We start from the raw sequence: 18,375 nt of genomic DNA on the forward strand, positions 1-18,375 counted from the left end.
GATTTATTTTACAGTCTAAAAGCATGATATTATCTAATTTATTATTTAAATGCATGTATTACTGCCTTACCTTACTACTGTTTGATTTGAAATTTTGGATATGATTGCATTACCGGATGCATGTTTATTTGTTTATGTGATTATGTTTGTTTTGGTAATGGAGACTAAAAGAAAATAGGAAATGGGTGTGATCAAATAAACAGATTGATTGACAACTTTATTAGATATCTTGGGAGATGGTGGACGGGCCGGGTACATAGGGAACCCTACCGTGAATGTTGTCTCATACCGGACTGAGTATGGAGACTTGGTAATTTGACACTCATACCGGACATGGTATGGGGATGGCCCGTTTCACCTTCATACTGGATGGAGTATTGAGGTTTAATGTCTTTGGAGCTCATAGTGAATGGAGTATGGGGACGACCCTATAATTGAGATTGTTAAGGGAAAAGGTTCACGTGTAGAGTGGACATCCCTATGAATACTAGTAGGCTGGTGAAATGAGAAACGGTTATGATTTAATTTATTGTCAATGTATATGAATTTATGATATGTTGTATGTTACTGATTGTTCATGAAGTTATGATCTGTATGATATTATTATCTTTAAAGGTTATTTTCATAAATTCCAATATGGTAAGTGAACGGTAAATAATTTTATGATTGATAAATGAATTTACTAAATTCAATGCTCCATTAGTTGTCTTAATTTTATACTAATATTTACTTCTGTGCCGGTGATATAGTGTGATATTCTTAGTGGAATAGTGTAGTTCATTATTTGTTTAACTATTTTAGATCAAGAGAATCTGGTTCCAGTGTCCGATCCGCAAGAAGATTGAGAGTAAATAATAAATACTTTTTATTTTTTATTATTTTTCTTATTTTTCGTATTTCTTTTAGAGAATTCATTTCGTAATATTATTCAGTATTTTTAATTTATTATGTAAGGGATATAAATCTTAACATTTTATTTCACTTTCGTACTTAAATTATTATATATTTTCTTTTAAATTTTTGGGATCGCTACATTTATATTTGGGACAATTTGGTTGGACCTCTTGCTCCCAAATCAACAGTCACTGGTGTTGGAGTGATGGTGTTGTTGGCAATTACTATGAAAGAGTGGAAACGGTGGAAAGGGTTGAGTTTGATGGACTTTCTAGTGACATTTTTTCTTGAATATTATTGGTAATATGAATTTTATAATTTATGACTTTTGGGTGCTGAGATCTACTCTCCTTCAACTTTGGGTACTGAGCCCTTGGAAGCGCATTGAAAGCTTCCTTGACTGGCGCATCCATCAAGTATATCTCTTTAATATAGGAGCTTGGTTGGAAATAGATTCCCTAGAGAGGTTAACAGTGATGCCCATGAGATTGCTAAATTATGTGGGTTGCTTCTGAGGCGCGCGTCAATGAAGGATGTTTTGTCCTCTCTAAATCTTTTGTTATTCCAATTCCTTTTTAAAAGAAAAAAAAAAAAGAAGGAAAAGAAATTTGAGCGAAGCACAATACTAGATCTCTCTCTCTCTGCATCTATATCCACATGATTTCATCCATGGGGACGTCTCCCGGCAACGAATCTAACTCCGCTGACGAGTTTGTCGATGTCATCGTTGATATCCAAGACGATGATATTGTCGCCCTCCGCAGCGTCGACCCGGTTACAATCAGCAATACCGAGCTCCGACGCTTTCCTCGGAGCCACGGCGAGGTGGCTAGGGCTTTCCCGGCTACTTCATCGCCGGCGAGGGCTAAGTTTGATCGGACTTCCTTCGGCGCCGAGAAAGCGCTTCGTGGCTTGCGATTCATCAGCAACCTGAACAACGGCGTCGATTTATGGGTCGAAGTGCAAGAAAATCTCGATAAGCTTGCTGGAGACGGTTACCTTCATCGCTCTGATTTCGCTGAATGCATAGGTTAATTTCATTTTTCTATAATATTCAAAATTTTGATTAATTTCGCACAGTTGTTTTCAGAAACAAACATGTAAAACTGCATTTGCTAACTTTTTCCTTTTTAAAAAAGATGTTATTGAAGGAACGAGAGATGTGAAAGAGTTCGCAGTGGTGCTGTTCGATGCCCTGACCAGGAGAAGGGGATTGAAAGTAGAAAAGATTAGCAGAGAGGAGGTTTACGAGTATTGGTGTCAAATCACCGATCAAAGCTTTGATTCTCGCCTACGGATCTTCTTCGACATGTATGTATAATTAATTCTCAAGTTTACTCTTAACTTTATTTAATTAGGTTTAATTAGTTTATTAAATTAGTGGTTAATTTAACAAACTTTTAATAGAACTTTTGAATTAATTAAGTAGATGTATATGGAAAATCCATAATTGGCGTCCGTTGTAAGAAGAGTGAGGTGGTGTGAAGAGGACAAAACTACTTATTAATCTCTTTTATTTTCTTAAATTTTTTTAATTAAATAAATGATTATTAATTATTGAGAATATATACCTAATTTTTTTTTTTAAAAGTTGATATTAGTGCCAATATCTTTTCTATGGTCATATGAAGTTTACTACCTAATCTAGCACTAGTTCTGTAGGGTCGACAAAAACGAAGACGGAAGAATCATGGAGGAGGAAATCAAAGAGGTAAAATATTAATCTAATTTTTGAAGCTTTATTTTTTCCCAATTAGGAGGCTATCGTAATTGGATGAAATAGTTTTTTTTTTAAAAAAAAAATGTTGTCAATAGGCCATTACTCAATCAATCATTTGCTATTTTTTAATACTAAAAAAATCTTTTCTGTTATTAGAAAAATGAATAAGATATAAATCGTAATTCTGTAATTCTGTTTGGGGATGATGATGTAGCACATAACATGTGAAGTTACATATATATATTTATGTATATATCAATTTTGAATTTGCGGGTGTCACATCTTTGAAATTCTTTCAAAGATGCGCAGTACTAACATGACAAACCCTCCCCGTATACACCAATTTCAGCGTTTTAAAAATATTGTTAAATTAATTTGAAGTAATTAATTAATTCCAATTCTTTCGAGGGCAACGCAACCCACGTGCTCTGGCTCTGTTATTGCATCTGCTTCCCGTCAACCAACGCAACCCACGTGCTCATGGCTGGGCTTCTTCCTCCTCGAGGAGTCTGCTGCAAGTATTCCTGGAGATCCGACAGATACTCCATTTTTGTGTTCATGCTACCAAGTACTGCTAATCGCATCATCACTTTCTTCGCTGGGTATCGTGTAATCCGGAAGGGACACAACTACAGCCTTGGAAGCAAGTGGATACTGAGCTTTTCCCTTCACGAACGCACCAGAAATCCCTTATTTCTTCTTTGGTTTGGTTTCCCTTCAAGAACACGGAAATCCTTCTTAAATCTTCTGATTTTTGACCTAGAAAGCCTTTTATAAGCTTGCTTTTATGGCCTAATTTTTTCTTTCTGCCCAGATTTCAGCAAAACTCCAATGATCTCTCTATTTCTTTCTCTCATTTTTTTTTTTTCTCTCGGCTCTAAGAGGGAGGACATTTTCCTTAAATTCCTTCAGTCGCTTGCTATATTTGTTCCATTCGCTTGGTGCGTCTGCTTCAGTGAAGCAGAAGAATAATTAGAATTAAAATTAATTAATTAATAATTTAATAATATTATAATGTAGAAAATACTAACTTAGTGCCCATGTGTGTGTTGACGTGCTATGTTAGCCCAGCGTTACAGAAAATTAATAGATGAGAAAGGAAATTTTAAGAATTTTCAAACAAAATTTCAAGAAAAATTATGAATATTTTGATATGGAAGGTTACTTTAGATTTTAGCATATACATATATATATGTAGAGAGAGAGAGAGAGAGAGAGAGAGAGAGAGAGAGTAGGCAATGAATCAACACATACAGAAACAGGGTATTCATTTCTTGTAATGATAATCAACGTTAGGCGATGATTTGGTTAACTTATTTACAAAATGATCAATTTTGCTTGTTCTTTGACGTAGAACATCTTCACAAGCTTCTTTTCCTTTCATCTACTTACACAGATATTATCCTTATTTTCCATTTTTGTTGTGAAAATTGACTAAGAAATTTGTAGTTTTTTCTTTTAATTTGTCATTTACTATAGAAATGTAATTATGGTAGTTGTTCAGTGAGATATAGTTCATGTTTTCTTTTTGAATTGAATTTAAAGTTCATACTTTTAATAAGATATTATATTACTTGGTATTATATGTACGTTTTCAAGTTAATGGAGGTTTATGTGGTAACTAGATCATCAGGTTAAGTGCATCAGCAAACGACCTATCCGGATTAGAGGAAGAGCCAGAGAAATATACAGCACGGATAATGAAACAGTTCGACCTGGAAAAACTTGGCTTCATCGAGGTTGGTCCGATACTCATACTCTACTCTCTACACATATAATATAAATATATATACGTGTATATGTGTGTGCATATAATATATACATATATATATGTATATATACACAGTTCTTTGCTAGTGTGTTTCACTAAAAACATTTCTTTGCCCGTGTGAGTCTATTTCCAACTAATTTCCGTGTATATATTAACTAAGATGGGTATTGCATATGATCTATACCATTGACTAGAATTTTTTAATTAACGAGAATAATTAAAAGAATAGTTAATTATTTTGAGTTGGACTTTTTCTATCATAAACTTCACTGTTAGTTGAGGCGACAATGTAGGATTTTAAAACAATCTAAATCTAAAATAAAATAATCATACTTATATTGAATTAAAAGAATTATATTTATAATAGAAAGCGTACCTGAATTCATAGTAGAAGAAATTTGTGTCATAGTACGGTAGATCTTTCAAATCGATACGTAATCTTTCACACTCTTTTTTTTTATTGCTAGGATATCGATTTGAGGATCATAATTGTTTTTTTATATTGTTAAATTTTGTTATTTTTGATTTAACCTATCATAAAATTAGAAAAAAAATTAGTTAGAAAAAAAATTGGTCTCAATACATAAAAAAACTCATATTTTACCAAATGCATTAAAGTCCAGTATCTGTAACTGATCACTTTTAAACGGACCCAATAAAATCGATAACTTTTTATGCACGATAAATATGACATTAAGCCCATACAACCGATTAAAAAACGTAACAATCTCTCATTTGTCCTTTATGTGTCACCTTATAATTGTGCATTAAACAATTTTATGAGTACTCAGAATTTTGCTATCAATACCTGAATGCATTCCTAAACAATCCTATTCATTAATCATATCAAGATAGAATCAAAACAGTTTTTGTTATGAGCGTCATAGCTAAACCCATCAATGATCACGTATATCAATATAACCGAATGACATGGATCAAACATGGATGTGCAACACAAAAATTACATGTTATGTGATCCAAACATGTTTATTTCTAACTGGTCAGGCCTTAATTTTAATGACATCAACTTTAAGAAAATTCATACAACGGCCCTGAAAATTTAAAAGGAAATACATATAATAATTTGAGTGCGGAAGTGAAATAAAAGGTTAAGGTTAACATCCCTTACACGATAACTTAAAAGTACTAAACAAATATCACGGAATAAATTCTCTGAAGAAATACGAGAAATGGAAAAAATAAAAGAAACTATAAACTATCTAGCATCTACTCGCAGCCTTCTTACGGATCGAGCTCGGGAACCAGGTCCTCCTGATCTGAAATGGTTAAATAAGGAGTAAACTACACTAGTTCAGTAAGGATATCACACTATATCACCGGCACAGAAACAAAGGTTGATAGAAAATCAAAACAACCAATGGAGCAGTAAATTCAAACAAATACATTCATTAAAAGTAAAATTATTTATCATTTTTCTTACCATTGGGGAATATGTGAAAACAACCTATAAAGACAATAATATCATACAGGTCATAACTTCATGCACAATCAATAACATACAACATATCATAAATTCATATTCATTAACAATAACTAATCATTACCATTTCTTATTTCACCAGTCTACTAGTATCCATGGGGATCTATAGGGGTGTCCCTGCTACACGTGAACCATTTCTCTTAACAATTTTAATTTCATGGCCGTCCCCATACCCCATCCGGTATGAGCGCTAAGACATTAAGTCTCAATACCCTCGTCTGGTATGAGGGTGAAGCGGTCCGTCCCCATACTCCGTCCGGTATGAGCACCAAATGACCAAGTCTCTATACCCCATCCGGTATGAGACAACGTTCACGGTAGAGTCCTTATGAATCCAGTCAATCCACCATCTCCCAGGATATCTACTGAGGCTGTCATCTTATCTTTTTATTAGATCACACCCCTTTCCTATTTTTCCTTAGTCTCTGTTACCAAGTCAAACACAATCACATAAACAATAAACATGCATCCAGTAATACAATCATATTTAAATCCCAAAATCAACAGTGGTCAAGTAAGCAATGATACATGTATTTAAAACCATATAATTAATAAACTAGACACCATAATGCATTTAAACTATAAAATAAATCAAATAGGAATCGACAGAGAATAATGTCCGGTTCGGGCTCCATTAGCAATCCATAATTAATTATACATATCTATCTAACTTGTACAAAAGACCGTATTATTATTTATTCAAACTTTACATCTATTATAGGGAATAGGGTGATGGGTTCTTACCTGATTCGATGCCGAAAGCTAAATGGTTACAGCGCCTACGGGCGGTCCTTGGGTTTCTTGAATTTTCATTCGGGAATTGAAATGCATTTACGGTATCTACAAATGTCTCAAATAAACCCAAAAATCAGTCCTAAGGCCTACTTGGCCAATTTCAGGAATCAGGCACGGCGGCTCTGCCGTGCTTTGGCGACGGCGCCGCCGCCCACGGCAGCGACCCACCTCAAGTTGGTTGTTTTCGGCCGAATTCAGCCAAACTTGCATCGATTCCTACGAGAAAACACACTTAGGGCCCTCGGTTGGCCGAAGAAATGTAGAAAACCGAAACTCACCGGCGGTGGGGCTCTCCGGTTCGGCGGCTTCTCTGGCTCACGTTGCGGTTGGATGTTTTGCTCCGGTCAAACTGTAAAGAAGGAAACGGTGATCACAACGGTGAAAAAATCACATCGAACGGGAGTCGAAAAGAGCCTCATCGGAGGCATTTTTCGAAACACCCCGCGGCGACGCCGCCGAAGCTCGGCGGTATTTTCCAGCCAATTGGCCCATTTTTTCACTCCAATTTAGCTATGTGTGGGTTTAAAATTGAATTTCATGTAAGAGGAGAAATTTTTATCTCGTTTGGCGGTCGAAAATTGCTTCGATGCGGCAGTCGGCTCCTTGGCGGCTGGGTTATCTTCTCCGGCGAGGGGCTCTGGCGGCTAGGGTTAGGGTTTAGGTGCGTATGAGATTATTTATACCCATCCGCTTTTAATATGAACCGTCCATCGCTTTTGATTTGGACCTTTCGATTGCGATTAAATAGTGAGTGAATTTGGATCGTTCATCATGATTCAATCTGGACCGTCCGTCCGTGATTCAATCTGAACCGTCTATGCGTGATTCAATTTGGGTTGTCTGTGCGCGCAGGATCGAATCTCAGCCATTCGATCGCGCGCACGCAGATCGCCCACGTGGCTTCCCCTCGCGTGGCCTCCCGCGTCAGCGCCTTTGCCACTTGGCGCGTTCTGGTTGGTTGGAGCTGCTGACCGAGCATCTGACATGGTGCAATTTTTCTAAATTGCATTTTGACCTCCAGTTTCCGATTTTTTTTTCAAAAATACCCACAAAATTCAAATTTTCACCATTTTTTCTCAAAATTATTTTCAATTAAATTCTTAACTAATTTTTCACCCTTATTATTATTATTATTATTATTTTCATTAAATCAGATTAAAATAAAATAAAATAAATTCAATTCAATTAATAAATAATTATATTTATAAAAAAATAATAAAAAAATAAATGTTGGGTGTTACAATTCAGAGATAAAATATAAAAATAAACCAAATTAATATATCTGAAATTAACTACCAAATACTTAAACCTTATCTAAAATATAAAATTCATGACATGTCTGTATCATAAAAACAATTATAATACAAAACTCTTGCTGAAACTATACATCCTCAAGAGATACAACACCCATATGAGTAATGTGCTCATGAAAGACTTTTAGTGGTAATCTGAGCGGATCCACAATCATATAGTTCATCATGATGTGCTCTATTGATATTTGTTATTCTGAACTATCTTTTTAACAATTCGGAACTTGATATCTATATGTTGTGATTTTGTTGAACTCTTATTGTCATTAGAATACATAATTGCAGACTTATTGTCACAAAATATCTTTAATGGTCTTTCAATTCCATCTATAACGCGTAACCCAGTGATAAAATTTCGCAGTCATATTCTATAATTGGACTCGTTATAACATGCTATAAACTTTGCTACCATGGTGGAAAATGCTATGAATGTTTGCTTAGCACTTTTTTCAGGTAATAGCTTCCCTAGCAAACAAGTAGATATAGCCTAATGTGGATTTCTTACTGTATTAACAGTTAGTAAAATCAGAATCAGAATAACCAATGATCTCCAATCGGCCTCATTTCCTGTATATGAGCATGAAGTCCTTCGTTCTTTGTAGATATTGTATAACGCGTTTGATTGCTTTCCAATGATTTATACCTGTATTATACAAATATCTCCCTAGTATCTCAACAATGTGGACAATATTCAGACACGAACAAACTTGAGTATACATAAGACTCTCTACAATTGAAGAACAAAGAATCTTTTGCATTTTTTTAGACTCAAATTTGTTCTTGAGGCATTGATTAAGAGTAAACTTATTTTCTTTAGATATAGGAGTGTCACCTAATTTGCAGTCCTGCATGTCAAATCTCTTAAAAACTTTTTTGATATAACTCTTCTATGATAATTCAAGAATGTCTCGAGAGCAATCCCGGTATATTTGGATCTCTAATACAAAAAAAAGTGTTTCCAAGATCTTTCATTTCAAAATTCTTTGTTAGAAATCTATTGATTTTATGCAATAAATCTATATCGTTACTGGCAAATAGAATGTCATCGACATATAAAACCAGAAATATATATTTATTTATATTGAACTTATGGTATACACAATCATCCATTATATTCATCTCAAAACTGAACGAGATAATAGTCTAATGGAATTTATAATACAATTGATAAGAAGCCTCCTTAAGCCCATAAATGAATTTCTTCAGTTTACAAACCATTTGCTTTACACTACCCGATACAAAGTTTTTAGACTGCACCATATAAACGGTTTCATCAATGCCATCATTGAAAAACGTTGTCTTAACATCTATCTAATGCAACTCAAGATAAAAATGTATCATTAAAGCTATTATAGTCTTGAAAGAGTTTTATGATGAAAGTAAAGAGAAAATCTCTTTATAATTGTTGTCTTCTTTCTTTGTAAAGCCCTTAGCGATAAGACATGCCTTTTACCTCTCCACATCGCCCTTCGAATCCCTCTCGGTCTTAAAAATTCATTTGCAACCAATAAGTTTCCTACTTTTATGCAGTGGGACAAGATTCCAAATGTCATTGTCCTTCATGAACTAAATCTCTTCATTCATGGCATCAATCTACTTTTGAGAGTTAAAATCATCCATGACTTAACGAAAGTTGGTCAGATCATCTTCCTCCATTCCAATGTCATCCACATGTTCTTAGAGAAATACAACATAATTATTTGGAATTGCACTTCTTCTCTATCTAGTGGATCTCCTTAATAGCATTGGTTTTTAAGGTTGTGGAGTTTGTTCTTCTGGAACAACTTTTTGAGCATAAATAGGAGGTTCAATGACATTGTCTTGATTTGAAATTGCTTTTTGAGCAATGTCAAATATGAAAATCTGATCTAATAACTGAGGGAATATCAAAGTATTCATTTTCAAAGATAAGATCTCGAATTCTCTCTTCCTCTGCAAACTCAACATTATCAAAGAATCAGACATTTCTCATCTTAAAAAATATCTTATCAGTGGGATTATAAAACTTGTAACCCCTGGATCGTTAAGAATAACTAATAAAATAACAACTAACAGTTCTTGAATCTAGTTTCTTTTCATATGGTCTGTAAGGCATGACCTCAGCTGGATATCCCAAATGTACAAATGCTTTAAACTAGATGTCTTTCCGATTCAAAACTTATAAGATGTCTTTGTAGTCGCTTTAGTTGGAACAATATTGAGTATATATATATTGCGGTCTTTAATACTTCTCCCTAAAGAGATTCAGGGAAGATAAAATAACTAATCATACTCCTCACCATATTCTTAAGTGTTCTGTTTTGCCTTTCAGCAACACCATTCATGTTAAACGAACTTAGTATGGTGCACTGTGGGACAATACTGCATTCCTATAGGAATCTAGCAGACAATTCTAGATGTTGTTTATCTGATCCGTCACATCTACCATAGTATTCACCATCACGGTAAGATCTGACAGCTTTAATTCTTTTGTTATGTTGGTTCTCAACTTTAGTTTTAAAACTTTTGAACACATCTAGTGACTGATTTATCATGAATGAGATAAAGGTAGTCATATATAAAATAGTAATATATGAACAATATGAAATATTGTTGATCATTCCAAGAAACTTTATGGAATGGTTCACATATATCTATATGAATAAGTTATAATACGTGCATAGTCCTGTTGGCACCTAATCTCCTGATATTTGTTTGTTTTTTCTTAATACAATTCACACACATCAAAATCTGAAAAATTAAGGGGATCAAGAATTTTATCCGACACAAGTCTTTTTGAGATATGATATAATCTCTTCTGTTATAATGAGACAGAATTCTCACTGGTTAATTTACGCTTTACATCTTGTGTACTCACATGCAATGATTCATTAAAAAAAAAAACAATTGTATCAAGCAAATAAAGATTATTATGACCTGATAAAGAACCAGTACCAACCATATTTGAATTATGAAAAAGACTAAATTTTTCATTTTAAAAAGAACAAGAATGACCAAATTTGTTCCAAACAGAAATAGAAATTACATTTCATTTAAAAGATGGTACAACATAAATCTCATTCAAATTCAAATAATAATAAGTTTTTAATAATAATCTAAATGTGCTAATCGTTTCAACTTCCACTGGTTTGTTGTCGCTAACATAAATAAATCTAGTATCTTCACGTGGCTTTCAAAAACTCAAACAACCCTATATAGACATAATAATATGAGTTGTTGCACCATAATCTATCCACCACATGTGTTTAGGTACCGAAGTTAAATTAACCTCAGAACAAACAAAATTAAGAAGTACCTTTTTTTGCACGTCATGCATGATAGTTGGCTCATTACTTCCTCTGATGACCAGCAACTTTACAGAACAAATAGACATCCGCAGTTTGTACCTTCTGTTGTTTATTATATGGTGCTTGAACTGTAACACTTTTACCTGTTTTCCTTTTCTTATTTTTCTTGTCCTTTGATTATGGCTAAGTGAGCACTCTTTGTTTTTTCATTCTTTAGCCTTTCCTCCTCCTGAACACAGTAAGAGATGAGTTCATTGAGGGACTAGGATTCATTCTGCCAATTGTAGCTCACCTTAAACAAACTAAATTGTAGTAGAAGAAAAATCAAAACATAGTGCACTAGTAATTTTTTTGATAATTCTAGTCTTAGTACCTTAAGCTTAGAATATATATGAGACATCTCCATAATGTACTCCTTTATGTTTTATTTTCCTTTATATCTTATGAAAGTAAGGTTCACCAAGAGTGTACTAGCTTCAGCCCTCTCATTTTTGGCAAAACATTTCTCGAGAACCTCAAGAAAATCCTTAGCCATAGAGATCTCATCAGACATAATGCCCCAAAAAGCTTCTGAAATAATACGTTTCATGACCAGTAAACTAATGTGGTTCAACCGTTCCCACTGTTCTACCTCCCTTTTATCTTCAAAGATACTATCAACAATAAGTGGATCGAGTTGATCGAATCATAAAGTAAGATCTAAATCCATAACTCTAAAAATAATGATAATATTCTTTTTTCATGCCATGAAGTTTGTGTCATTTAACTTTGGGTTAAAATTGACACTCACGGAGATATTTTCAACAGAATCGGAAACTGAATAAAGAACAGACAACAACCAATCAATCAATATTCATTAAAATCTTAAAGTATAAATAATAATAATGAGTTTAAATAAAGATAAATCCTATCTAAAGATATCACACACTCCATTAACGCTCTATCTTTGGATATAATATTGACTTATAAGTAATATCTTCTAATAGTAATTAGATACTGATACTAAGAACACACTAAACAATAAATTTTCTTTTGGGCCGATTTATAGATCACATGCTAAATTGAATAACTATCACACATTTATTATTTCAAATTGGAATTCAATTATATTAGACATTAATATTCGTTTGGACGGATTAATATTCATATAAATTACACTCATACAACCGTTTATATTTTAAAATTAATCAACTTAACACAAAAGATGTTATTTTGATGAGATGTTGTATAAATCAATTCATTTGAAAATGCATATATATACACCAATATTTAAATTTAAAATTATACTGAATTTATACGAAGAAAAATATATGAGATATCCTTAAAAATCGAGAACAATTTTTTTTTCCCTAAATCTGGTCAAACATTGAGGTTTGACCGATCAATGATAGCTTTTTATTCTCTGATACCTGTAGGATTTCAAAACAATTTAAGTCTGAAATCAAATAACCGTGGTTATATTAAATCAAAAGGATTAGGTTTGTAATCAGAAGCATATCTGAATTGATAGTGAAAAATCTGCACGTAGTACGGTAGATTTTTCAAAGCGACACGTGACCTTTTAAACTCTTTTTTTGTTGATGAGATAACAAAAAAAAAAAAAACACTACATGTAATTTGAGAATCAAAACTATTTTTTTATATCGTCAAATTTTATTATTTTCAATTTAATCCATTATAAAATTAAAAATAATTGTTTTGATCTTTACACTTAAAAGAAGTTCATATTTTACTATATGCATTAAGATCCAATATCCATAATCGATCATTTTTAAACTGGTTCAATAAAATCAATAATTTTTCATGCAACCTTAATTAAACCCACATTATCAATTAAAAAACCCAACAGAGAACTGACCAAATCTTCCAACTCCTGAGGTAATAAATTAATTTTTCATTGATCTATACATAGATATATCAGACTGCAGGAATTAAGACCTAATAATGTACATGTGTGTGTGTGTGTGTGTGTGTGTATGTAGATTGCAGGAATTAATTTGGGGAAGTCCAAATAAAACTAATAATAATTGTATTTGGGAAAACATGCTCTATCTTTTGACGTAATAAATTAATATATATTTAGGTAGTTGAACAGTATTGATTTTACACGTACCTTTTTATGGCCTTGTTTCTTTTTTCTCTCCAAACAAACGGCCGGTTCAGATTTTCCAATAAAGAGTTAACATATATTTGTTATTTTATTTTATTTAGTATTTTCAAACTGTGTTCGGTTTTTTTTTGTCACAACTGTTTAAACTATATATTTGATTTAAAGAAGTTATAAGTATGTGCTAGAAGTGCTAAAAGTTTCAAATATTTACTGAAAAAAAGGTTCTACCATTTTGAAAATTTCAACTTAGCTCATTAATCTTCACTCGAAATTTTTACTTTGAGATAGAATATTTAATATATGTCACTTTATATTTACATTAAAAAAATATAATTACAATAAAAAAATTATTTACCATTTTAGATATTTAGTTATTTTTATATAATAAAATATTATGCAATTAATATTATAATTAAGAAAATTAAACAAAATATTTCAAACAATAAATTTAATAATGAAAAATTATAATTCTTATTGGGATAGACTATATTTGAGATTATTTTAAAATATTTTATATGAAATACATAGATAAGTTTTAATATAAAACTAACTAGTTGTCTTTCTTTAACTAAAAATTTATAATTGAAGAAACTTTGGGAATATTTTAGATTTGAAAAAGAGTCAGGCCTCTAAATCTTTTAAGGCTTGAAATCTTGTAAACTTATTAAATTAGAGCCTAAAGTCATATAAATTAATTTTAAGCCCCAAAATGAAAAAGTCAATCTAGTTAAAGGCAACCTCTCTAAAAGATCAAAGGCAGCACGTAAAATATATGAAGTGATAGATGATCTAAATTAATTTAATTATGCATCAATTACTATTTAATTAAATTGTTGATATGCTTATTTTTATGGATTCAAATCGAGTTTTGCTTCCATGTGTCGTAGTTTCAAAATTATTTTTTATGGTGTTATAAATGTTTATTTTATATCAATTATATTGGTTTCTACTAAAAAAAATTAATTTGATTATGTTAAAATTATAATATCTCGGTAGTTATTTAAGCTAACTCTCTTTGGACATTTATGCCAGAGATCTTAACGTTACTAGTGAGTCAGCATATCAGCATTAATCAAATTGAGAGATATAATTAAAGGGTATCTAATCTAGTCTAGTTAATTATAGATTGGACAAGCGAGCTTTGACTCCTGATAGAGTTCATGGTGTGAACACTTGATGATTGACCATTTTTGAACTAATAATGTTCCTGTCAACTGCTATGTTGTCTCTGATATGATACAAAACAACACAAAACCCACCTGGGTTGTCTTTTCCAGATTAGGCGTATTCATAATTAGTCATGCAATATTTATATACAGTAATGACTGACATTGACGCCTCCTTGCATGCTGCATTTTGCATCACTTTTAGTGTTGTTAGTTGAAGATGATGAAAGATGATGTTTTTTCTGCTTGGTGATTTAACGATAATACATGATAATGATGATTGTGATGATAATGGGTGTTAATTTTATATATGGTAATATTATACATGTTATGTATGCATATTCAGCTGTGGCAACTTGAGGCACTGTTTTTACAACTGGACACGTACGTAGACTATAATCAAGAACTGAGCCAGAACTTAGAGAGAAGCCACGTACAGAGGTTGAGCAAAAAGTTGATGTATTTTGTGCAAGATAAGTGGAGAAGAATTTGGGTGTTTTCAGTTTGGGTGATGATCATGATTGGATTGTTTGCATGGAAATTCTTTCAGTACAAGCAAAAAAGTGCTTTTCAGGTGATGGGTTATTGCCTTCTCGTAGCCAAGGGTGCAGCCGAGACACTCAAATTCAACATGGCTCTTATCCTCTTGCCTGTTTGTAGAAACACCCTTACCTGGCTCAGGTCCACTAAATTCAGCTTCTTTATCCCTTTTGACGACAATATCAACTTTCACAAGGTTAATGTACTATGCAATGTCATATAATAACTATATGTAATTTGTATATTCTTTCTGTATCTAACTATATGTTTATGTACGTACTTCTAGATGATTCCAGCAGCAATTGTAATTGGTGTAATTCTTCATGCTGGAGATCACCTCGCATGCAATTTCCCCAGGATTATAAATGCTTCTTCTGATAAATATAATCAGTTTTTGAGTAGAAATTTTGGTACCCATAAACCCACATACTTAGACCTTGTTAAAGGTCCAGAGGGTGTTACAGGAATTTTAATGGTGATATGCATGGCTAGTGCATTCACATTAGCAACAACGCGGTTCAGGCGAAACCAGATTAAGCTTCCAAATCCCTTTCGCAGATTTATTGGCTTCAATGCCTTCTGGTATTCACACCACCTGTTTGTCATTGTCTACATCCTTCTTATCATCCATGGGGTTTGCCTTTATCTCGTGCATAAATGGCACCTCCAGACGGTATTTTAATTATAAAAGCTTTCCTTCTCATCAATTACCTTGCATTCCCTAGTTGAGTACATGACTTCAGATATTAGATATTGAGATCATTTCTTTTTATCAATTATTCAGACATGGATGTACCTTGCTATCCCAATTTTATTATATACTGGAGAAAGAACTCTTAGATTTTTTCGCTCTCGCTCCTACACTGTCCAAATTTTGAAGGTAAAGTGCAGGAGTTTCTGAATATGATATATATATACATAATAATTCAAAGTTATTTGCCTTTTAACTTATTTTTGTGATAATTTAGGTTGGGATTTACCCTGGAAATGTTCTCAACTTGGAAATGTCTAAGCCTTCTAAGTTTCGATACAACAGTGGACAGTATATATTTGTTCAGTGCCCTGCTGTTTCTCTATTTGAGTGGTGAATACATAATGATGATCTTATTTTGAATCTATATATTATACACAATAGTCCTATGTCCTCTTTGAGTGCTTGATCTTAATAACTCTGTAGATTATTTGATACTAATGTTCGTTTAAAAAATGACTGATCAGGCATCCATTTTATGTTACCTCTGCTCCTGGCGATGACTACTTGAGTGTTCACATTAGGACAATAGGTGACTGGACACGAGAGCTTAAAAGGGTATTTACAGGAGTGGGCGAACCTCCTCCAGTCAGAAAGAGTGGACTTCTAAAGACTAATGAAACATCAAGTAAAAGGTACGTTAGATTCCTCTTTCATATATGGTCATAGTTTTGACTTTCCTAAACCAATTTGTGACTCTACTCTCTTAATAGCATTTTGCCAAAGCTCTTTATAGATGGGCCTTATGGTGCCCCCGCACAAGATTATAAGAAGTATAATGTTGTGTTACTTGTTGGTCTTGGAATTGGAGCAACACTCTTTATCAGCATCTTAAAAGATCTGCTCAACAACATCATTGAAATGGAAGAGCAAGCGGTCAGTAACTAATGATGCTCATAATCGCTGATAAAAGAAGCAAAATCTGACACTTGTTCTTGGGTCTGTAGGATTCAGACTCAGATTTAAGGAGAACATCAGACCTGAGTGCAGGGAATAATGATTCCATCAATTCCAGCGGTGCTTTTGCAAAAACAAAAAAGCTTGTGAATACCAATAATGCTTACTTCTACTGGGTAACACGGGAACAAAATTCTTTTGAATGGTTCAAAAGGGCCTTGAGGGAAGTTTCTGACCTTGATCAAAGGGTAGGTTTTTCGTGATCAACTTTGATGTTAATAGTTCTGGTGTTCTTTATTTAGTGATTATGGAAACATGCAGCGTGTGATTGAAATGCATAACTACGTGACTAGTGCGTATGAGGAAGGGAGTTCCCAGTCAGCATTTATCACCATGGTTCATGCAATAAATCATGTCAATGATGGGGTTGACATTCTTTCCGGAACTAGGGTAAGACTAACAACAATCTTTCTCTTTTCATTTTTTTTTCGTTGCTATGTCCTTAAATACTTGCTTAATACACACCCTTCCTTCTTACTTTTTTGTCAATACGATGCTTGTTTATCCATTTTTTCTGTTGAAGGTTAAACTCCAGTATTGCTTTTGTTGGATGGGTTGAACTAAAAACTTGAGTTACAAACTAAGTTATCAGTTCTACAAATAGAGTGTTATCATTTTAACTACATGATCATGACGCCATTGTAAGTCTTGGTAGTTACAATTTTTTAATTTTATGGTCAGTTACGAACCCATTTTGCAAGGCCTAAGTGGAAGAAAGTTCTATCAGAATTAAGTTCAAAGCATAGTAGTTCAAGGATAGGTAATTTTATTCATTTCTAATAAATATATTTATTTTTCAGTTTTTTCAATGTTAACTTGAATGTCTTCGGTGCAGGAGTTTTCTACTGTGGAGCACCGTCGTTGGGTAAAGAATTGAGCAAACTCTGTGATGATTTTAATCAAAAAGATTCTACAAAATTTGAATTTCACGATGCCGAATATGCATGATAAAATTTTACAAATGTACAAGACTCCAGTAATTGAATATGCTCCAACGATCACACTTGAAAGTTTCCCTATGGATGATTCTCCTATTCAAAATATGAAAATGAACTATAATATACTTGAATGTTTTTGGTGCAGGAGTTTTCTACTATTGGGCAAAGTCTGTTATAAGTTTAATCAAAAAGACTTTTAAGAAGTTTGAATTTCAAGACGCTGCATATGCATGATAAAATTTCACAAACGTATAAGGCTCGGTAATTGAATAAGCTCTAACGATCACAATTGAAAGTTTTCCCTATGCATTATTCTTCCATTCAAGATATGAAAAAGAATTATAATATTTTATGTGCAGTAATCAAAACTTTATAGTTGATTCTTGTCATGAAAAAGAAACACAAAACAAATAAATACGTGTAATTTAGCAAATGCACGATTTCATATATACACACTTTTCTTTGATATATATATTTTTTTTAAAAAATATAATTTAATATATATATATATATATATATTTGTATTTAAAATTTAAGTGTGTATATTATACATGTAAGAAAATTATCTCTAAATATAAAATCATAAATAGCGTGCTATTATGTCACTTGCAGCATTATGTTTGAATTAGTTAATG

General features: G+C 32.8%; 1 protein-coding gene across 3 annotated transcripts; it reads left to right on the top strand.

Moving 5' to 3' along the window:
• Positions 1 to 1,144: 1,144 nt before the first annotated feature.
• Positions 1,145 to 17,884, top strand: LOC110806668 (respiratory burst oxidase homolog protein F-like). Of its 3 annotated transcripts, XM_022031588.2 has the most exons (14): positions 1,145 to 1,924; positions 2,034 to 2,205; positions 2,557 to 2,605; positions 4,240 to 4,353; positions 14,901 to 15,290; positions 15,381 to 15,767; positions 15,879 to 15,974; positions 16,063 to 16,178; positions 16,313 to 16,480; positions 16,559 to 16,721; positions 16,793 to 16,990; positions 17,064 to 17,192; positions 17,484 to 17,562; positions 17,638 to 17,884. In XM_022031588.2, the coding sequence occupies exons 1-14, from the start codon at positions 1,552 to 1,554 to the stop codon at positions 17,748 to 17,750; spliced, it is 2,547 nt and encodes an 848-aa protein (XP_021887280.2). In that variant the 5' UTR covers positions 1,145 to 1,551; the 3' UTR covers positions 17,751 to 17,884. The 3 variants fall into 3 exon arrangements, 2 of the variants coding, with proteins under 2 accessions (XP_021887280.2, XP_088073941.1); XR_015818415.1 differs by lacking the exon at positions 17,638 to 17,884 and having other exon boundaries at positions 1,146 to 1,924; positions 17,096 to 17,192; positions 17,484 to 17,501; XM_088217815.1 differs by lacking the exon at positions 1,145 to 1,924 and having other exon boundaries at positions 2,065 to 2,205; positions 2,549 to 2,605.
• Positions 17,885 to 18,375: the final 491 nt, after the last annotated feature.

The sequence above is a fragment of the Carica papaya genome, chromosome 4 (assembly GCF_054855325.1).
Source record: "Carica papaya isolate Zhongbai chromosome 4, ASM5485532v1, whole genome shotgun sequence".
Classification (NCBI taxonomy): Eukaryota; Viridiplantae; Streptophyta; class Magnoliopsida; order Brassicales; family Caricaceae; genus Carica; species Carica papaya.